The sequence below is a fragment of the Sphaeramia orbicularis genome, chromosome 14 (assembly GCF_902148855.1).
Source record: "Sphaeramia orbicularis chromosome 14, fSphaOr1.1, whole genome shotgun sequence".
NCBI lineage: Eukaryota > Metazoa > Chordata > Actinopteri > Kurtiformes > Apogonidae > Sphaeramia > Sphaeramia orbicularis.
The window spans coordinates 12,336,450-12,359,655 of NC_043970.1; the positions used below are offsets into that span (position 1 = coordinate 12,336,450).

Below are 23,206 nucleotides of genomic sequence, written 5' to 3' on the forward strand. Positions count from 1 at the left end.
AGGGACAGCTATTTTTATATACGTAAGACGGGGTTTTGAGGTCAAGAAGAGGACAGATTTTAGGAGGGACAGGGAAGACAAACCAGATTTCAGCTGCAGGAAGAAGTAGCTCCAAAGAAGACAATAATTCAAGGTTATTGTTGAAAGTATAATGAAAGGTTATGAGGTAAAATAATGGTCAACAGTTATATTAAAAATGGTGTGAGGGAAAACACTGCAATAGATTTGAGCACAGCATGAAATCTGTAGATCAGTTTCAGAAGACCTTGTCATTGTCAACAGAGGTTAATGTTCAGTAGTTTAGGAGAAATATGAGAGGAAATTCTGTGTCTGCAGTCTGGGTCCACGATGAACAGATACCTGTCAGCTCTGAGGCATGGTCTGGTATGAAAACTGAGTGGAGGAAAAAAATGATGTCTTGTGTTTATTTCCATGACATCGGAATTAAACTCCTCCAGATGGGACCAGCAAAAATTTATTAAATATTAAAAAAAAAAAAAAAAAAATCAATTCCAATTACATGGCTCTGGAAATAACTCTGATTCTATTTTCTCATTCTCCGGCAGCGATTCGTCTCACACCGTGACTAAACACTGAAGCATCTTCCCCAGTACGGTCAGCTTAAATGTAAAAATTCAATTATAGCTTCACCCCCCTTTTCTTTTGCCAAGGCTGGTGTTGAATGAATAGATGTTGAGGACTTGTCTCCTTTTATACTGACAGGGCAGTTTTAGTACATTTTTCAAGGTGTCATACGTATTATTCTCTGCAGTGATGTGTGCCAGGCTGATAGTGTGATCATGATCGGTGTGTGTTGGTCCGACTTACCTGTCCTCTTAACAGCTCATAGGCTGTGATTCCCAGTGACCACCAGTCGACAGAGAAGGAGTAGCCCGGGTGTGACCCCTCGAAGGTCTGAAAAAGCTCAGGAGCTGACAAGAGAAAAGGAATAACAACAATTATAACAAATTACCAACATGACCTTCACATATTGTGGCTTGTGATTTGGTTCTGTTACACATGTTACACACAATCAGAATCAGAATACTTTATTAATCTCAGTGGGAAGTTATTGTTTGTCACAGTTGGTCTATTCAAGTATGATAAAAAGTTGCAGGAAAAAAAATGATCAATACAAGGGTCCCCAGAGGACCCATGAATTATCTCTTCCACTCCAGTGTGTTTGTCTGAAATGTGCTCAGACAAAGTTACAAGGTCATTCTCCATCATGAACAGGCAATTCTCCAGGAACAACACACTCAGGAACATATATAACATATATATTAAAACACTTCCTAACTCTTTCAATGCTGTTATTTATTTATTTTTCCTTTTTCAAAAACTATTCAATTTTGATATCAAGATTGCAAAAGGCTGTATCGTGGAAGTGGTTCGAAATAAAATCATATTGTAAATGAGAAAAATATTGAGTATGATCAAAAGTTTATGATGGAAGTAAATTTACTCATCCAATTTGCATATTGTGACGCCTCAGGGTGGGGACCATATTGGATTACATAACTTTAAGTAAAACCGAACTTTGAACATATTTACATGGAAGTTTTCTTTGAGTTTTTTTTTTTTTTTCATCTTATCCTTTAAATAAATTCATTTAAACATTAGTAGAGAGTAAAATGCAGTAAGTTTTAGTAGCTTTTTAGCCGAATCTGTCCTTATCTATCCAAACTAAAACTAAATAAATTTGACTTACTTATTAAACCAGCTTGGACCATGCCTTTCAAACTGGATTTTCTTCTTCATTTTGAATAGAAACATGCCCTGAAATGGTGTTAGGTTTGAAGGGGCAAATGCCCGCCACCTATTTGTAGGAGGTGGTAACAAGATTACACAACTCTATCTGGAGCTATGGTCTGTTTCATTCGGTGATGTTACTTGTTGCAATATTGTGACTTTGGCGCTTAAAGTGTTAAAGAAGTGATATTTTGTTTTTTTTTAATTGAATTATTTTTAAAACATTTCTCTACATAAACTGTGAATGCTCTGCTTGGGTCTGAATTCTTCATTAATTCAACTCCACAGGTCCATCTTCAACCCTGTTTCTGAGTAATGACACCAGAAAGGTGATGTTGATCACTGGCCCTTTAAATGCAAATGAGTCACATCAGGCCCCGCCCCCTCCAGGTTGTTGGCTGTGCTGCTCTGTCCCGTTCAACCAACATCTGAACATTTTAGGTAATCGGCTCAAAGTTTAGACATATTTTCAGTATGGACTACAACCGCTGCTGCTGACAAACAATTATGTTGTACTCGGACAAATGTTCGTCAGAAGTCTTGACCTTATATGTGCAAATGTCATGATGTAACTAGTTATAAAATGTAACAAATTAAACAGGAATTTAAACAGGTTGTAGAAATCCACTTGATTTTTGCCAAAATGAATATAAAGATAGCTTTGCAGCACCTGGAGGGTTCAAATTCAAACTTTTTGAACTATTTGCGTCCAAATACACAAATAAATGAACCAAAGACTAATAAAAGTGGGTTTAGCAAAATATGACCCCTTTAAGAAAATCAGAACAGCAATTTATACAAAACGTACTAGACAATATATTATCAATGTGATAATTAAAGAAATATACATAAGTAAATGTGCAAAAATACTGTTGTGTTTTTAAAAATGATGTGCTTATAATGGAACTGAACAGTCTGATGGCCACAGGCAGGAATGATTTCCTGCGTTGTTCAGTGGTGCATTTGGGTGGAATCGGTCTCACTGAAGGTGAACAGTATTCAGTATACTGAATATTGCACATGTAGCTGCTCCTAAACCTTTTCTTCTGGCTGGAGAAGGAAGCAATGCTCCGACTGATGGTTGATGAGTTTTTTGGTTTATTTCTCAGTTTTCAAACACCAAACCACAGTGAAAAACTGAAAAAACATATAGCATCCTACTATATAATGCACGTTCTGTGTCCGATCGATCGATGTTACAGCACAGGAGGGCGTTTGTACGGGTTTTCCTCAGCCTTCACCGGCACGATCGCCACCAAACTCGCCAAATGAATAGAAACATTACCTGACTATCTACTAGGCACAATTTTATGTCCGTATTCAAATGTTGTGAGGTATGCTGGGCAATTTTAGCCTCTCTCTACTTTGAATTCTTCACCCCTGCCACCATACTCCATTTTCGGAAGTGGTTAAGCTGCCGTTCATGAAATACTATAAATTGATGGTACTGAAATAAGCAAACTGCCTAAATGCATAATTGTGTCTTGAAAATATTTCTTAAATATCCACTCGCAAAAAATGTGAACAAATAACATCACAACAGTTTTTCACAAAATTGCTGCTGCTCTTGCTGTGTCCATTTACAATAATGTATAGGCACTTCTTATACACAATGGCTCCATGGGTACAATGCCGCTAGTAACATAAAATCCCAGAATGTTGGTGTCAATAAGCATATTTACCTAAAGTGGTTATGATTAGTTCTTTTACAGTCTACTGTATTAAACATAACAATAATGTCACATACTGATCAATGTAAATAGTAATTACATCTAACCCATACCATGTATGAACTCCAACCAGAAACCAATACTCTTCTTATAGACACCTGTGCACACTACAGCTCCAAAAGGACATCTTTCATTGTAATGAAAGCTGTTTCGTCATTACTATATTCTGCAAGTCTGGACAAACTACCAAAAAGCTAAAGTTAAGTGTAGGCAAAGGAGGGTTCATTGGAATAAAGTCAAACAGTCTGTGTAATTGTATACATTATGCAAATGTGATGAAACATATGATATAGTGTAAGGTTCAGAAGACTGTAGCTGTGGAAAAGTCTGTCCATGGCATTTACTTTATATCAGGGACATCAAACTCATTTTAGTTCAGCGGTAACATTCAGCCCAATTTGATCTGAAATGGACCGGACCAGTAAAACAATAACATCATAACCTATAAATAATGACAACTTTTTCTCTTTGTTTTAGTGCAGTAAAAAATATTAACATTTACAAATTGTCTGTTCAAAAAAAAAAAAAGAGGTGAATAACCTGAATTTTTTTTGGGGGGGGGTGAATTCATAAGAAAAATATATGCAATTTTAACAATATTATACCTCAGCTTATCATTTATTCATGTGTATTACACAAAATGTTACCCAAATGTTTGGTAACAGGCATAATATTGTTAAAGTTCTATCATATTACGTATCAGCTAATTATTAAGAAAACTTACAGATCACAGTGGATCTACAAACACACAAAACATTTAGTAAAAGGCAGAATATTGTTAAAATTGCTCATCATTTCCTTTAGACATTTTAGGTTGTTCACTTTTGTTCAGGTTATTCTCATTTTATTGTGAAAGGATCGTTTACGTAAATGTAAATGTTTTCATAGTGTAATGTTATTTTTTTCACATTAAATGAAGAAGAAAATTTATAGTTGTCATTATTTATAGGTTATTATATAATTATTTTACTTGAAACATAGGTCTGTATGTGGAACCTGAACTAAAACAAGTTGGACGTCCTATACTGTTAATATCTTCAGTGTAATTTTTGCTGGATTGGACCATTTGGCGGGCCGGTTTTGGCCCACGGGCCACATGTTTGACGCTCCTGATTTGTCCCTCCTCCATATGGCACAGGAGCTCATTGAAAAGAGTAATTAGTCTGAAAACTGTTGTTAATCTCATGCTATGGTCTTCACAGTCTCCAAACCTCAATCTAATGAAACCACACTCTTCACCACCATCTTTATAAAAACCAAATGATGGAATATCATCTGTTAGGATGGTGTTTGTCTCTCCAGTGGAGGTCGCAGATTTAGAGTCAATGACAGGACACAGTAAAGCTGTTCTGGTGTCATATGGCAGACCCACACCTTCCTCACATTCTTCATGGTTTTCCTTGAGTGTGTCTGTATTTGTGCTGTTATATAGTTTCACGCTGTCAAGCAGAATTTCTATCATTCATCACTCGCTCTTCTCTTCCTTTTTTATTTTGTCTTTATGACTGTCAAAAACAGGAATGTGAGATCCGCTCAAAGATGAGCACACACACATACATCATGTTCTCCTTTACAGCCGGTTTGCTCTGCTTTCCTGCTGAAGATGAAAAATGTGGTTGTGAAGCCTCAGAGAGGGGCTTCCTTTTCCCCAGAGGACCCATGAATTATCTCTTACACTCCAGTGTGTTTGTCTGAAATGTGCTCAGACATAGTTACAAGATCGTTCTCCATCATGAACAGGCACTTCTCCAGGAATTAATTACAACACACGCAGGAGCACACACACACACACACACACACATATACACACACACACACACACATACACATGCACATATATATGCAGGCGAAGCCCTCGTGTGAACACAAACTCACACACACGTACGATGAATGCTGCCTTGTCATTCTCTTCAACCCTGAAATCCTGTTAGTTCTTATCTTGTCTCTCAGGACCTGAATCCACATTCAGTGAAATCACCCACTAAACTCATGTGACCCATAATGTGGAGGAAATGGAAAGAACTGGAGAAGTATCAATTTATTGTCATTTCATTTCTGGGGGCATTTACTTACAGATACAATTATTCAAATATATTTTAAAAATTCTGGATCTCACAGTGGACATGTAAACTCATTCTCTGCTGATCTACTCAGCTTCTTAGTTCACCGACTGATAGGCCGTGAGATACTGTGAAGGAACTGTGTCCGTTATCGTCATCGTCTTTGTTGTCATCTTTATCAGCAATTTCTTGAAACATCTTCTCTGACAAAACCACAGGTCAGATTCATTTAAAATTTTATATGTAGCTTCCTTGAGACAATGTCTACAAAGAATATTCAGTTTTGAAATACTGTGGTTTTTGATGAATTTTTAAATTATTAAAAAATTGCTTTACTTATAATGGGCTTGATGGCTTATAAGATGGAAATGGTTACAGATATCATTATAGTTACTATTGAGCACTGATAGGAAGTCATATATAGACTTTCATTTGGGTTCATGACTTTTCACATTCCGTGACCTTGAAAGGTCAAACTCAAGGTCACCAATGTCTAGATTTACACAATCTTTTTCTCTAGAACTACTGGTTGAATTCATTTAATTTTTTATGTAGCTTCCTTGGGACAATATCTAAAAATTTTGTTCAGAGTTTTGAAAGATTGAGTTTTTTAATTTTGGCTGAATTTTTGAAATATTAAAATTTGCCTTCACTTAAAATGGTCCATATTTTAATGGCTTGTATAATGGAAATGGTTACAGATATCAATATAGTTACTATTGAGCACTGATAGGAAGTCATATATGGACTTTCATTTCATTAGTTGAGTTCTCCTCCAGTGAAAGTACCAGCCACTTCTGTTGGGAGATTGATCTCCTGCATCAAAACCACAGGACTCTAATATAGAACAGAACCTGACAACCTTACAAATTCAACTAGTTATTGATTCTTTATAGAACATGCTGATGAGATACAGGGACACTGGTGCTATTTTCATAAAACTTAGGCTGGATGGATGCTTCCTCCAAAACCTGAGCCCACACATGTCCTTTTCACTGAGAATGTGGATTACGGTAGTTCAAATGTGTATATATGTGTGGGATATGCTAAAAGTTATATTTTACTTGGGATGCAACAATCTAAGTGGAACATCAGCATCAGCTCAGTTCACCTTTGCGACTGCCTTTAGCCCATCAGCACATAAGATGACATTCAGGGAAGGCAGTGGCTGATGTTTATCGGTTGTTGCACGAACTCCTCATCTGATTCCAGATCCGCCACAGCATCTGGATGCAGGCACAATGCATTTGTCTTTTTCAGGGCTGCACTGTCAGGCCTGTTGAACTGCTTCTTTCAAGTTCTTATAGTTGCTACGTTCCAAACAGACATTTCAAGAACGCCGTGCGCTGAAGCCATTTTTGCACCAAGGATGCTGAGCGCTATAAACAATGTACTTCATAGGATTTGTATGAAAAAAACAAAAGAACAACACTGCCAAAATGGCACAAAAACATCTTGCCGTGGACACAGACCCTTCTGTAGGTGTGCCACTGAACAATAGTCAATTTAAGTCGACTGATGTGAAAGGTGACTTTAACTAGCAGACAGTGACAAAACAACATGAAAACAAAGTAAACGGGCCGAAACATAAGCCCTTGTCAATGTGTTATTTTAATTTGAAGTATCTGAAATGACTGGTGCAGGATATTTTGTTTTTATATGTTTAATGTACTTGTTTCCATTTGCTGCTGTTTGATGCAGATTCACTTGAATGTGACTTTGTAAAAGTATGCATTTCCTACCCATGTATGGCTTGGTTCCAGCGATGGATGTTGCTTTTAAGTCTTCTTTGACGATGGCTGCAATGTTGAAGTCTGTTAAATGCACATGCCCTGTAAAATAGAAACATTATGTTACCTCACAGCTAAAGAAAACCATATTAGTCAACAGCAAAAATCCTTGGACAACTGTCTTTGAGCAGGCTTCAAACTATAAAGTTCGAACTTCTTGGCAAAATAAACTGAACCACTGCTGATGTATGTTTATACAGCTTTGAAATAATTATTATTATTTCAACAGGACTCCTGTGATGTGGTGTTGAAATGCTACTGTTTCTACCATTTTCATTGTAGAAAATGGAAAAAGTATGTCACTGTACTTCATCATAGTGTTACATACCTATCTCACCTCTGTTAGGATGTTTTATAATTTCTATTTAACCTCCTAAGACCCAGGAAATGTCAGCAAAGTACAAGCTGTTTTTTGTTTTTTATTAAATAAGTGCCAATATTGGAAACATCATGATGCAACAGTTTTTTCAGATGCAGTTTTTAAATTTTTTATGGAATGTCCTTTGTGGTGGACAGTTTTCTTTTCGTTTTTTTTTTATATAAAGTTGTGAAACTCTTGTCCACAAATGTGGACAGAAAACCCATAGCTGGGTCCGAGGAAGTTAATGGTCTCTGCATGCATGAGTAACGGCTTGAATGGCTTAAACAATGCTAGTTTGACCATGCCCTATCTAGATTATTCATTCATTCATTCATTCATTCTTTCATTCATTTTCTGAACCTGCTTTATCCTCACTAGGGTCACGGGGGCCCCTGGAGCCCATCCCAGCTACTTATGGGCGAAGGCGGGGTACACCCTGGACATGTCACAGGGCTGATACATAGAGACAATCACTCTCACATTCACACCTATGGGCAATTAACTGATTAACTGATCAGTGCATGTTTTTGGATGGTGGGAGGAAGCCGGAGTACCTGGACAGAACCCACACAGACACAAGGAGAACATGCAAACTCCACACAGAAAGGTCCCCACCCCCATCAACTGGTGGGGGTGGGGACCTTGTTGCTGTGAGGCATGAGTGCTATCCACTGCGCCTCTCTACATTAGTTAAAGTGAATTATGCACATTCCTGCTTTGTATCTATCAGTTTTGAACTCCCTCATGTCCTTGGAGATCATGAAACTGAGACACTTTTACGTTGTTAAATGCCAGGCTCCCATTCCTCTGATGACCAGATAGTACTGTCTTCTTATTATGTAGGTTATTTTGTATAAATATGCCTGAAAGCTTCTCCTCTGATCAGACTGCTGATGTACTTTGTCAAACTGTTTTTCCTGTGCAGAATAAAATTCACAAAACCAACTTTATTTCTTCTCTCCACTGGTACCGCAAAAAAATTCTCCACACCAGTATTTTCTAATGGAAGCTGGAACAAACAACTGTTTTGTTGATTCCATGTCTCTTCATCAGGCAGTGAAATGTCCATCTACTCATCATCTTAAGGTTCTTTTTTACTGCTTGAGTTGTATATTGCTTTAACCTTATGTATGATTTACATAATAATTGTGTTTCAAAAGTACCTGAGCATAAAATTAGAAAATTTTACTGCACAAATACTGTTTTTCTACCTAATTTACTTAATATTTTGGTATAATCTGATGTTATCATTCCTATTTTGAATTGTTGGTTGTGGTTATAAAAACAGTGCTGAAGGGTGGTTATTGTAACTTACTTCAGAACAAAATCACTGGTGTGCAAATAATTATTTCCAAAGCAGACTGAGTACTAGATATGCAAATTTAATTCATAAAGACCCAAACAGCCGCTGGTGACCAAAAGCATCTACTCAACTCTAATATTTAACATTTTTTGATCTACTAATCCTATTAATACATGTAAATAATTGCCGTTAAATACAGAGGCTCTGTAGTTACTGTGGAAACACCGTCATCTTCTACAACATTGATTCAACAGTAAAACCCATGGAGTTGGATCAATGACAGTGGATGGAGACACTTGTTTTTACATTCAGTCATTGATATATTTTCCTGAAAAAGTCACTTTTTCCTCAGTTTTTTCAGTTATAAAATAATAACCTTTGAGTTTACTCTGAGTTTTAATGAACATCTACATGATCAGTGCATTAAATATAGGGAAAAATACATGATTTACACTGAAAAATGCATAATACAGTGGATGATATAATAAATGATGATAAATCACTTAAGGAAGGTTAAATTGAGAGGAAAATTCATTTGGGAACTGCCACAAAAGTAGCACTGGGTCTTTATGGGTTAAACAGTGTAAGCCATTTAAACAGTGCATTTTCCCTCATGTGTTCTTGTGATCATAATGTTATGACTAGAAATCAAACACACATTCACTTTAGAGTCTTTAGTAATGATACAGAGGTACTATCTTTGTACAGTGACTGTACAGCAGGAAACTCAGTGATTAACAAAGTCAAACCATTGACCTGTGTATCCCCTTGCTGCAAGATGGCCCAGAGTCTTTCCAAAGCACCCTGAACACACACTAATGAGCTCAATGTGTGTATATTTGTGTGTGCACGTGTACACATGTGCACGTATCACACTGAGGCGGGACAGAGTGGGAGAGTTTTTACTGCATAGTGATTGTTCGGATGAGTGGATGTCCTCAGTAACCCCACAAAACACACACTGTACAACCAGGCTGCACAAACATACACGAAGAGAACGACCCCCCCCCCCGCCCCCACCTCCACCCCAATGCAAATTTATCTGCATATCTATACTGTACACACATATACAGTAAACACAAAGTCTGAAGTACAATATGACACAAACAGATGACAGCGTGTGCATATAAAGCAGGCATGAGCAGCCGCTTGAAAAAACCCCCAAAAAACAAATTATTTTATTTACACAAAGACACTGGACCTTAACCCTTTAACTGCCAGCTCAACCATATGGTTGAGTTACTCATCAGGTTCCTTATCAGGTTCCTCTTAGTCTGGTAGTTAAAGGGTTAAAGATAAGAAAAACACTTAGCAAATCTGCCCATAAGTTAAAAAAAAATCTACTTTATCTTTGTCCTGCCCTCCATCCCGTTTCCTTTCCAATATATACTCTAAAGTATGTTTTTTTTTGTTTTGTTTTTTTTACTGTTCATATCAGCCTTTATCACAGTCTTATTTTCTTGTTCTTAGAGTTTTTTTGCCCTGCTACTTCATGATCTCTGCCTGTTTGGTTCCAGTGTGAGAGAAGCTGATGTATTGTGTTTAAAACACTACAGTACTGTATGATATAGAAGAATGAGAAAGGTGCGTTTTTTTCTTACCTGTAAGACGGACTGTTAATGCAGTACGATAACAAAGGTGCGGCAGGACTGAAAGCTAATTTCAGCTTCGAAGTAGAGCCTCAGTGAACGCAGAACCTCTTTCATTTGTTCATATTTAACCCATAAAGACCCAAACAGTCACAGGCAACCAAAACCATCTACTGATCTATAATGTTTAACCCATAAAGACCCTGAGCTATGTCTGTGGCACTTCCCAAATATTTAACCTTTCTTAGGTGGTTTATCACCATTTATTACAATATTATCCTCTGTATTCTGCATTTGTTTAAGTGAAAATCAAGCATTTTCCAATATTTAATTTACTGATCATGTAGATAGTCATAAAAGCTCAGTTTAAGGTTGAAGGATATTTTCTCAAAAACAAAGAAAACTGACAAAAAAAGTTACTTTTTCAGCAAAGATATCAATAACAGAATGTAAAAACAAGTCTCTCCATCCACTGTCATTGATCCAACTCCATGTTTTTACTGGTGAATCAATGTTGTAGAAGATGATGGTGTTTCCACGTTCACTATGGAGCCTCTGAACGTCCAAATGGGTCATATCTGATGACCATGAAAAGACGACAAACAGTATTTAACGCCAATTATTTACATGTATTAATAGAATTAGTGGATCAGAAGTTCTTAAACATTTTAGATCAGTAGATGCTTTTGGTCAACAGTGGATGTCTGGGTCTTTATGGGTTAACAACTGTTGATCCAATAATCTTATCAATACATGTGAATAATTGATGTAAAATGCAGTTTTTTGTCTTTTCATGGTCATCAGATATGACCCATTTGGACGTTCAGAGGCTCCACAGTGAACATGGAAACATCCTCATCTTGTGGTTCTCAAACATTTTACAGTGGAGTACCCCTTGAAATATACTTTTTTAGCCAAGTACCCCAACTCTTGCTTCAGCATCTTTGACTGAAAAAGATTTGACACAATTTAATTAATATATTTAACAGTAATATATAAAAAACAATAACATATTTTTATAAGTGAATTTCGTGCAAAATATAAACTGAAAGTGCCCTCTTTCATTGATAAGAAAAATAAATAAATTGGTGATTGATTAATAAATGAACCTTTCATCAACAAAAAAAATTACTTAATTATTCAAAAAAACACATCTTGAATAATATAAAATAGAAATGTTCTTAAAATGTTACCAAAGTTTAAAAAAGATGATTGACAATAAAACTATTATATGAATGTATTTATTTTGTTTTATATTTCAGCATTAAATCTCATTATTTATTTTGTAGTCAGTACATGATGACTTATTTAACCCTTTTATGCATGAATTATGAGAACCTCAATCAAGATTTTTTCTCCTGAGTGTTTTTATTCCTCTTTAGGCATGAAAAAAACCCCAATGTGATTGAATTTCTTTTTTTTAAACAACCTGTTTTTCATGGAGTTACAAAAATGTCCACTCAGCTGCACCATGAATTTTATTCTTGAAGCAAAGAAACATGTATTTAAAACCCAATATCATAAAGTGATATGAAAACAGTGAAATTAAACCATGTTTAATGGAGCTAATCTGATGTTTTCTCACATTTTAACATATTCTAATACTAGTTATTATTCACTTCATGGAGATAATATGCAAAAAATAAATATTAACAATTGATTTCCACTCAAGAACCAATCAAAAACAGCAAAGTTACAATAATGGTATGAATTGCAGTTTATGAGATGATGCATAAGTGTCCACTGTGTTGGCTGATATGGAACTAAAACAACAAAACCCATGAATATACAAGATTATAGCTGTAGAGTAACTGTCCACTGTAGTGACCACTATGCATGAAAGGGTTAATGTATTTTCCCCCTTGGCTTCTTCCAAGCACCCCTGGGGGTACATGTACCCCCATTTGAGAGAGACTGTTCTATAATAACCTTCAACTTTAATCTGAGCTTTTATGAACATCTGCATGATCAGTGAATTAAATATAGTAAAATATCTGATTCACTTAAAAAAAAATGCAACATACCGAGGATGACATTGTAATAAATGGTGATAAATCACTTAAGAAAGGTTAAAAAGAGAGAAAAAAATCATTTGGGAACTGACACAAAAAGTAGCACTGGGTCTTCATGTGTTAATAATGCTCTCTGTTCTGTCACATACTTATCTCCTTTTTCCCTTCTTGCTTTGCTTTCCAGTTAGACAGATTTAGGGCAGAATTTTTAACATGGTAGCCAGTGGAAAGAAGCCGACATCTATCATCTAAATCAGGGGTGTCAAACATATGGCTGGGGGGCCAAAATCAGCTCACCAAAGGTTCTGATCTGGCCCAGAGGATGTATTTACAAAATGAAAAAAATTACACTGAAGATATTAACAGTCAAGGATGTCAAATTGTATTATGAACATATTTACATTTACAAACTAGAAAAGCACTTGGAGAGCGCAGACCTCCGCCAAGGCAGATCAGTGCCCCCCACCCCCCCCACCCCGATCACCACCAAAATTTAATCATTTGTTCCTTGTGCCAGTCTCAACATTTCCTGAAATTTTCATCCAAATCCATCCATAACTTTTTGAGTTATCTTGCACACGAACAGACAGACAAACCAACGCCGGCAAAACATAACCTCCTTGCCGGAGGTAACTAACCTGACTAAATATTAACAACCTGAAAAGTTTTTTTAAAAAAAGTTAAATTTCAAGAAAATATTAGACTCTCTGTGATCTGTAAGTTATGTAAATAATAAACTCAGACATAATATTGTTGAAACTGCACTTATTTTTCTCAACAAATATCAGGTTGTACATAATTGTTAAAGTTATTCATATTTTCATACTGCAATTTGACTTTTTTCACATTAAAATGAAGTGAAAAATTTGGATTATCATGTAAAGGTTATTATTTTTATTATTTTACTGGTCCAGCCCACTTGAGATCACACTGGGCTGCATGAACTAAAATGAGTTTGACACCTATGATCTGAATGTTTGGCTGCTGGGCGTAGAAGGTGATGCTTGTTTCGAAATTAAACTATAACTACTACATCTCTACGTGACATCTCAGAGGCAGAATTATGAATGATCTTTGCCATCATGTCCACGTTAATGGTCTGTGCTTTTATGAATCCAGAACTGAGTGTGTGCAATGAACAATGGCTTAGTTATCTAATGTGTTTTGCCGGGATTAGTACCTCCACAACTGTCGAGGTTGGAGCCAAGGTTATAATAGTTTTGGATTTTTAATTATAGTTTAGTTTTAATTAGTTTTGACTTTTTTTTCTCTTATTCAGTTAGTTTTAATTAGTTTTTAGAGCAGGTTTGTTAGTTTTTATTAGTTATCGTTTTTTTCTGAATGCTTAGTTTTAGTTTAGTTTAGTTTAGTTTTAGTATTAGTTTTAGTTATTTCATATATTTTATCTTCCTCATCATCCTATTCAAAGAAATTAGTGAGGCATGGATATGGGTTACCCTGGACACTTTATTTGGGGGTCGGGTTAGGGCGGCTCATGGACTGAGCAGAGACACAATGTACCGTACAATGTATAAATTCCCTATAGCAGGTTGAGGTGGGGTGCAATCCATACACGTCACTTACGTGAAACAATGCGAAGATGTGCAAAGCAGGAGAGGAGATGCACAACGCAGCCAGCAGTTAAACCAGATAGAAACATATATAACCAGCTAACCAGCAGTTAAAGCAGATAGAAACATATATATACCAGCTAACCAGCAGTTAAAGCAGATAGAAACATATATAAACCAGCTAACCAGCAGTTAAAGCAGATAGAAACATATATAAACCAGCTAACCAGCAGTTAAAGCAGATAGGAACCTATTATAAACCAGCTAATCAGCAGTTAAAGCAGACAGAAACATATATAAACCAGCTAACCAGCAGTTAAAGCAGATAGGAACCTATTATAAACCAGCTAACCAGCAGTTAAAGCAGACAGAAACATATATAATCCAGCTAACCAGCAGTTAAAGTAGATAGGAACATATTATAAACCAGCTACCCAGCAGTTAAAGCAGATAGGAACATTTTATAAACCAGCTAACCAGCAGTTAAAGCAGACAGAAACATATATAAACCACTTATAAACATATCTAACCCAGTTCCTCATCAGTAAACCACACCTTAGCAGATATCTCATCTCTTAATCATCTCCAGTTCCATTATTAGCTAACTTTGCTTCAGTTCAGTTCAGCTAGCTGTAGCTAGTAACATCAAACGTTTTTTAACATTCTAACAGGTTCCATACCTCTGTAATTGGATTAGTTTTCATCCTCCTCTTTTCTCCTCTTCTAAACTGTGCAGTTCAGGGCTTGGAAGGCCTTTTCATGGTGATAAACTCTCCAGTTTTAACCTGGATGCTAGTTCAACACTGACTGTCCTTTAGCTCTGCTCTGTCTCTGTCACTCACGCGCACACACACGGTACGCCAAAATAAAAAAAAAAAAAAAAAAAAACGACCCATGTATCACTACAGTAAACCCCAGACAGGACTGTGCTGCTGTGTCCCAGCTTTAGTCTGTATGTTCCAGGTAGAGTGGGGACCAGAAGACCACTGGAAACCACCAGTGACCAGACATGACAGACTGGGAAGTGTCGTATGGTGTCACCAGCTCAAACTGCTGGAGCGAAATAAATCAATTTCATATCAATCCGACATTGACAAAGACGAAAACGAAGGGAATTGTATCCATAATTTTTATACGTTTTAGTTAGTTTTGTAAGCTCACGATACAGTTTCAGTTAGTTATCGTTTTTTTCTTTTAATTAGAGTTTTTATTAATTTCAGTTAACGAAAATGTTTTTTCAATTTTAGTTTTCGTCATTTCGTTCGTTTTCGTTAACGATAATAACCTTGGTTGGAGCCTTAGGTTATGTCACGTTGCTGCATATCTCTTCTATTTTTAATTTCTCTTTGCTTACTGCTACTTCAGCCCTCACCACTGATGACAGCTGCATAACACATACGTCATGGATTATAATGTATATAGAAGACCCTTAATCTGCATTCAGCCCATGCATTTTCATCATGTGGTAAGGTTAGGTTCTTATATCACATTTCCTACTTTCTGAATTAAATGAATTTAATACACAAAATTAAACAATGACTAATATTACCCCGCCCCCTGAAGGGGAAGCAAAGGGTATTGTTTTTGGTTGGGTTTGTTTGTTTGTTTGTTAACAGTTTAGCAGCAAAACTATTGGTTGAATTCATACCAAATTTGGTTTATAGATTGCCAGTGATCAAGTATAGATTGATTACATTTTGGGAAAAGAAGGTCAAAGTTAAAATTTTTTATGAATTTTGAAAATCTTTTTTTTTCTCTATTTACCTATAATGGGCAAAATTTAAAATGCCTGTAGCAGCAAAACTGTCTGTTGAATTCAAACCAAATTTGGTTTATAGATTGCCAGTGACCCAGAATACTTGTCATTCCATTTTGGGAAAATTAGGTCAAAGTTTACATTTTTTCTGATTTTTTGTAATTGTTTTTTCCATCATTTACTCATAATGAGTGAAATTTCACATGTCTGTAGCAGCAAAAACTGTTGGTTGAATTCATACCAAATTGAGTTTATATATTGCCAGTAACCCAGAATAGATATGATTACATTTTGGGAAATGTAGGTCAAAGTTCAAATTTTTTATTTTTTTTTCTTTTCCCATTTACCTATAATGGGCGAAATTTCAAATGTCTATAAAAACATCAATTTTGTTTAAATTTACTTCAAACTTGGCACATATATAGAGTCAGTTGATATGCTGACATCAGTACACACATAGACATGATGACATCAGCTGGACTGATGCCAAAATAAACTACAATATGTGCGAGGGGTGGGGTTTGTTGTGGCACCACTTGTTATACATTACAATGACTACAAGGAACAAATCCTGTTTTAATTATTCTGGTAATGTATAAACTTAAATTAAATCAAATGTTTTAAACTATTCAGAGAAATTTTTACTTTTTTTTAATGTAATTCTCCATTTCATTTGGTTGCCCGTCAGTGGGGTCAAAACCCCTTTAATAATGTTCACATGTAAAGCAGGGCTGTGCAATTTGGCCAAAAGATAATATAACTTTAAATGTATATACTTTTTCCTCCAGTTTTCTCTGTTCTCTAGAGGCTTAGGCTATGTGTGATGGATTTTTTTTTTGTTTTAAATATGTAATTTTGGACCAATGTTATTATAGCATTAACAATGAAGTAAACATTAATGACATTTTCCAGAGTGTGATGGGCTAATTTATCTTATGACAAATCAAAACACACTCTATCATAACTCTAAATAAAATGAACCTAGTGACCCATTTTAGCAGCATTAACCCTTTATCCAGCAAGTGAGTATTTTTGGTAATTTCTGCGAACATTAAATATGGGTCCAATCCTGTGCCCCAGTGAGGTCCAGAAGCAAGTTGTTTTTTATAACAGGGATTCAGAGAGATTTTATAGACATTTTGAAGCTGTAAATGGTGAATATGAGTGATTTTTGTCACTTTATGACCTTATAACAGTTGTTTTTTTGCATGTGTTTACTTTCTAGCAAGTGCTGCTTGGATGTTTTATGGCAAAAGGAGAAAGACTGTTGTCACGGTAACCGACAAGGAGGTAGATGACGACGTCCAATAACTAAGGTTTCAACTAAGGTTGAAATTTTGAATTTCAGAGTATTTGAACGAGTACCCTATAAAGGGTCAATGCAAACCCACCGGTTAGCACAAGGCTCTCCATCATGTACCATAATTACACTGATAAATGCAACATTTCAAACAAATATTAGCTGAGTAGAAAACTTTAGACTCCACTGTTATTTAGTTTTTGACTGACACAGTCTGTATGATCCCTCTGAAAAATAGAAAACATGGCAAATTAAGATCACATATAATCGAAGATCATCATCCAGCCCTAATTTAACTTTAACTTTAATTTGCAGCTATTTCATTAGAGTGAAATGACATAACTAGTACTGGATACTGCTTTTTTAACGTCATCAACCAATTAGCTTACTAATATGAAGCATTAAAAATTGCATTTTGTTATGTGCAGAATTTCAAAACCTAAATAGTAAATCTGATCAGTGTCGGTGCATGTCAGCACAAACATGTAATACATTTTCATTCGTCACATAATGTTACAAGGCAACTTGAACTTGTGGTAACTAGATTTATTTTTTTTATGTTGTATAACTGGTTTGAGTGAGAAAATACCAAGAAGCACAAACATAAAACTGAAGAGGGAATATTATGGCTGCAACTGCTCATTTATTAATGTTGTTTTCTATTCATTGATTGTTTTGTTTATAAAATGTCAGTAAGGGGTGAGATTGTGTTTCCCATAGCCCATGCTATCATCATCACATATCTTTTTTTGTCATATATATATATATATATATATATATATATATATATATATATATATATATATATATATATATGTATATATATATATATGAAGCTACAATCACACTTTTGACACTTTTTCTTAAAAATACTCAAATTGATCAGTTATTAAAAAAAAAAAATCAGCTACTAATTTCACAGCAAAGTAATTTTTCAGTCAATACAAAGTAAAGTACAGTTGTACTACAATGTGTAATGTTATTACCTTGAGACAAAAAATACTGAAAAGAGAATCTTAGGAGCTGTTATTGAAACCAAGGCATCATTACACATTCCCTTAGAAATAATGTGACTGAATGTCACTAAATGCAATGCAAATAAAATTTGACTTAATTTACAAAAAAACATTTCTACCTTCATTTACTTAATTTCTTTCAAGATTGATTTTTCCCCCCATGATTTTAAATGTTCTACCTCTGATGTTTATATATAATATAAGGACAGACATTTTGGGACACATCATGGCTCCAGCTCTTCAGATGTCCTGTTCATGCTGATTTGAGATATAAACATCAATATTTCCTTTAAGTTTAATGGGAAATTTTTCTTCCTCAGTGAGATGTGAAGAAAGTAGATGGTTAGCTGTGGTAGAAAATTATAATTTTTAGTCAGAGCATGAAAAATATTTTAGAAATTTAGAAGTAAAACATTTAAAATTATAGTCATGAATTAAAAATAAAAACAAAATCAATGTTGAGAGAAATTAAGTAAAAACCATCTCTGAGGCATTTTGGAACAAAAATAACAATTTAAACCAAACTAACCAACGCAATGATATTCATCACAATATAAAACTATATTATGACATTTGTCATTATTGATTTGTAGCCCAGAAAAGAAACACCTGAATTCAACGTGTCCCAATACTTTTGTCAATATAGTGTATCAATTTGTTGACATTTGTAGCCTGGAAATCCAACCATTAGGAAATATCACACAGACAGCATTTCACCATCACACACACACACATGCATGCACGCACACACACACACACACACACACACACACACACACACACACACACACACACACACACACACACACACACACACACACACACTCTGACTGTCCTGTCACTGTGGTATTCTGTACATACACACTGCTGTTTCCTGGTGTTTGTTTGGAAGAGGCAGAGAGGCTGTGTGTCAATACCCTCTTATTGATTGACATATATGTGTCATTTTAGTGTGTGTAGGTGCTACTGAATACAAAGACCCTTCTGGAGGTGGCCCCTGCCTCCCAGGGCTCTGCCTTTTAACCAAGTGTTGCGGCGCGTGCATGAGTAAATTGTTTTTCCTCTATAAGAAGCAGCTCCCGTTGGGAACAGGTCAATTCCACTTTGTAAAAGTTGTTGTTGTGTACGGCAGAAAAGAGCCCGCCTCTCACCCCACCCCCTCCTGATGTGTCGTGTTGTTTTAGATTCCACTTTCAGACAAATAGAGCGGGTGCTGTACTTAAGGTGAGAAGAAGAAGTGAATATTGACTTTAAAAGAGCCTGCACATACATAAAGTGTGGAGACGAACAGAGGCTGGAAAAGCTGCCTCTGCCTCTGTCTTTGCTTTTCCGCTCCTTTCTCCTAAAACGTTTGCTCATCACTTTCCTCCTTTTTGTGTTATCCTTGTGCTTTTCCTCTGCACTGTTTCTCTTTTCCATTCACTGTCACTTCTTCTTTTTTTTCTTGCCTATAGTTTGACACGACAGCAGGGCTGCCATGCCACATATCCCCTTAACTCCCATGAGCAGCTGCCCAGTGCCCTTGAAGACCCCAGCAGTATGTGTGTGTGTGTGTGTGTGTGTGTGTGTGTGTAATTTATGTCCAAAACAGCGTGGACAGCCTCCAGTTTGGTTTGAGGCTGTTTTTTTTGGAATCTTAACTACACTTCAAGTCTGTCTTTAAGCCAAAGTGATCATTCAAATCAGTTGTTGTTATTAAATCTGTTTACGTGACCATAAAAGTCCAATAACTGGGAGTAATCAAATAATTGTAATAATCAGATCTGACGAGTTTATATGAACTTAAGAAATGTGATATTCGGTAAACCCTGGTTTAGACATTTGAGTCCACTATCGGATTTCTTTCGGAGGTTGTACGTACATAGTGATGGTAGACTTAAACTGTTGTTTTCCGCTCATGTTTGACTACGTAACTTCTGTTTTCGATGATTTTAATTGTTTTTACACATGCACAGACATAAAAGAATGAAATAAATCAGATTAACCTGTATGCATGCAGGAAGACATCAGGCTATTGGGGAGAAATCCATGCGTGTTAATCTGATTTCTCATAATCAGATTACTGCTGTTATCTGATCAAACACATCAGATTGTCCTGTTTACATGATCACTTCAGTAATCCAACAACTCCACAAACTGGATAATGATCAGAGTATTGGTGTGGATGTAAACAGGCTCAGTGTGATACTCTGGGTTTGGGGACACCTGAGGGTATAAACTGTTTTGAAATAATGAAATTATTGTATATTTGTATGTTTAAAAATTTACAGGATGTCCATAAAGTCTCTTTACAATTTCACAAATTTTACAAATTTATTACAAAAGCAAAAGAATAGACAAATCTGTGGAAATTATAACAAAAAAAAAAGTAGATGTTGAAGTTTTGTTTGCCTCATTTAATCCACCTCTATATGGACACTATTAGTTGTATGAAACACATCCAGACTGTACTGGATTTGTTTCCATGTTGGCTGTAGCATAGACTCATCAGTGGTGTCAATGACATCAGTGATCTTTTACTTCAGGTCGTTGATGTTCCATATTTTTGTTCGATACATGATATCTTTAACATAACCCTGATTTTGTTTCAATTAACTATGATACACATTGTGCCTTTTCTTGAGGAGTTGCAATTTTTTAGGGGTTTATTTAACAGAACCTATTTCATCAACATGGTACCTGAAAAACACAAATGCCATGTGATTAAAAACTGTGATAACCACTGAGTAAACAGAAGAAATCTGATTAACATATCTCATCAGTTGCTTTTGTAATGCTTTTTTTTTTTTTATTGTAGAGAGACTTTGTGGACACTATGTATATCTACAAATGGGTAAATGAAACGGTCATATTGGAGGAGATCCTTCATCTTCACTGCTTTATAACACCTTAGCCAATGGAAGATAAAAAACACTTGACCTGGACTGTAATGTTTTATAGACAACTTTACTATGATGGCAACTGTCACTGTTTACTCGTAAAAAATAAATGAATTCAGAATTTAATGTTATTGTGCATTGACGTACTAGTCAGTTTCCTACAGGGAATAAATAAAGTTTAACACTTCTACCCATAGTGTATCAGATAGAAGTACCTGATGTTGTCATGACGAATCATGTCCATTTGTTATGATTCACAGTTGAATCAGAGAGTTAAAAAAAAAAAAAAAATCTTCGTGCATAGAGACACAATGAATAATCTTACATACTGATGTGCTCTGTAACACGGTTTTCTTATTACAGTTTATTTCAAAAGATCACATATAATACTAGTGGTTCCATCAGGTAACGTACATCACAGCCCGTTATCAAGTACATGTGAGTTAGAGGTGGATCGATATATCAGCTGGCTGATATATTGGGCTGATATATTGATCTTTTTTTTCAATGTCGGCCATCAGTCTAAATTTTTTTTTTTTTTGAAAGCCGACATTTTATCAGTAGTAAAAATGTTATAAGATATTTGATCAGGCACCTGTGTGGGCAGCACTTGAAATTCAATAAATGTTAAAAGAGTATTATGTGTATTAATAATTTCATTTATACTGCTGCATAAAAATCTTAATTATCTGAGTGTTTTAATTGCATTTTACGGTCAATGTGCTATAAAAAAAAACAAAAAAACCCACCTTAAACGTCAATCTCAAAAATCGGCTGTAGATATTGGCCATTAGCTGACCAGATTTTTACAAAAACCCATATCAGTTGAACTCTAGTGTGAGTACTGAGTCACTGCTCCGTCACTCAGTCATGGTCAGTGACATGTTGCCTCCTTCATGGGCTGTTCCATTACTGGTCGTGACACGGTAACATTGTTTTGTCTGATTACCTGAGCTGTGATGGACTGGTCCCTGACCCCGTGCATCAGACACCAGTCTAAGATGACACATTATCAGCCAGTGCTCGGACGCATCTCCAGGATTATAGCGTAGAGCAGGGGTGTCAAACATGCGGCCCGGGGGCCAAATCTGGCCTACCAAAGGGTTCAATCCGGCCCGTGGGATGAATTTGTGAAATACAAAAATTACACTGAAAATATTAACAATCAAGGACATTAAAATAATTTTAGGTCAATTAATTCTGAAGTGGATCAGAGCAGTAAAATACTATCATCATAAACTATAAATAATGAAAACTGCAAATCTGTCTTTGTTTTAGTGTAAAAAATGTAAAATTACACAAAAATGTTCACATTTATAGACTAGTCTTTTACAAAAAAAATGTGAATATCTGAAATGTCTTAAAAGAAGTATGTGGAATTTTAATAATATTCTCCCTGTTATTTAATGTTTTGCGTATTTGTAGATCCACTGTGATCTTTAAGTTGTGATTCACGTCTATAAATGATAAACTAAGGCGTAATATTGTTAACATTGCACTTATTTTACTAAGGATTTTTCAGGTTGTTCATATTTGTTCATGTTATGTTCAAGTACAATTCGTAGATGTAAACATTTTAATTACAGAATTTTAAGTGTATTTTTGCGTGTATTGTAGGATATTTAAGCATATTTAAGTGTATTTTTGCGTGTAATGTAGGATATTTAAGCATATTTAAGTGTATTTTTGCGTGTACTGTAGGATTTTTGAGCATAATTAAGTGTATTTTTGCATGTAATGTAGGATATTTAAGCATATTTAAGTGTATTTTTGCATGTATTGTAGGATTTTTGAGCATAATTAAGTGTATTTTTGTGTGTAATGTAGGATATTTAAGCATATTTAAGTGTATTTTTACGTGTATTGTAGGATTTTTGAGCATAATTAAGTATATTTTTGCGTGTACTGTAGGATATTTAAGCATATTTACGTATATTTTTGTGCGTATTGTAGGATTTTTGAGCATCGTTAAGTGTATTTTTCCGTGTAATGTAGGATATTTAAGCATATTTCAGTGTATTTTTACGTGTATTGTAGGATTTTTGAGCATAATTAATTGTATTTTTCCGTGTAATGTAGGATATTTA

The 23,206-nt window shown here is 35.4% G+C and overlaps 1 protein-coding gene across 1 annotated transcript in view; it reads right to left on the reverse strand.

Moving 5' to 3' along the window:
• Positions 1 to 23,206, reverse strand: part of stk32a (serine/threonine kinase 32A) — a 173,921-nt gene that overhangs the window by 32,162 nt on the left and 118,553 nt on the right. Inside the window, exons 7-8 of the mRNA XM_030154308.1 lie at positions 7,285 to 7,374; positions 829 to 932 (exon numbers count right to left, since the gene is read on the reverse strand). Coding sequence (XP_030010168.1) covers positions 829 to 932; positions 7,285 to 7,374 — 194 coding nt within the window. The remainder of the gene's footprint in view (positions 1 to 828; positions 933 to 7,284; positions 7,375 to 23,206) is intronic.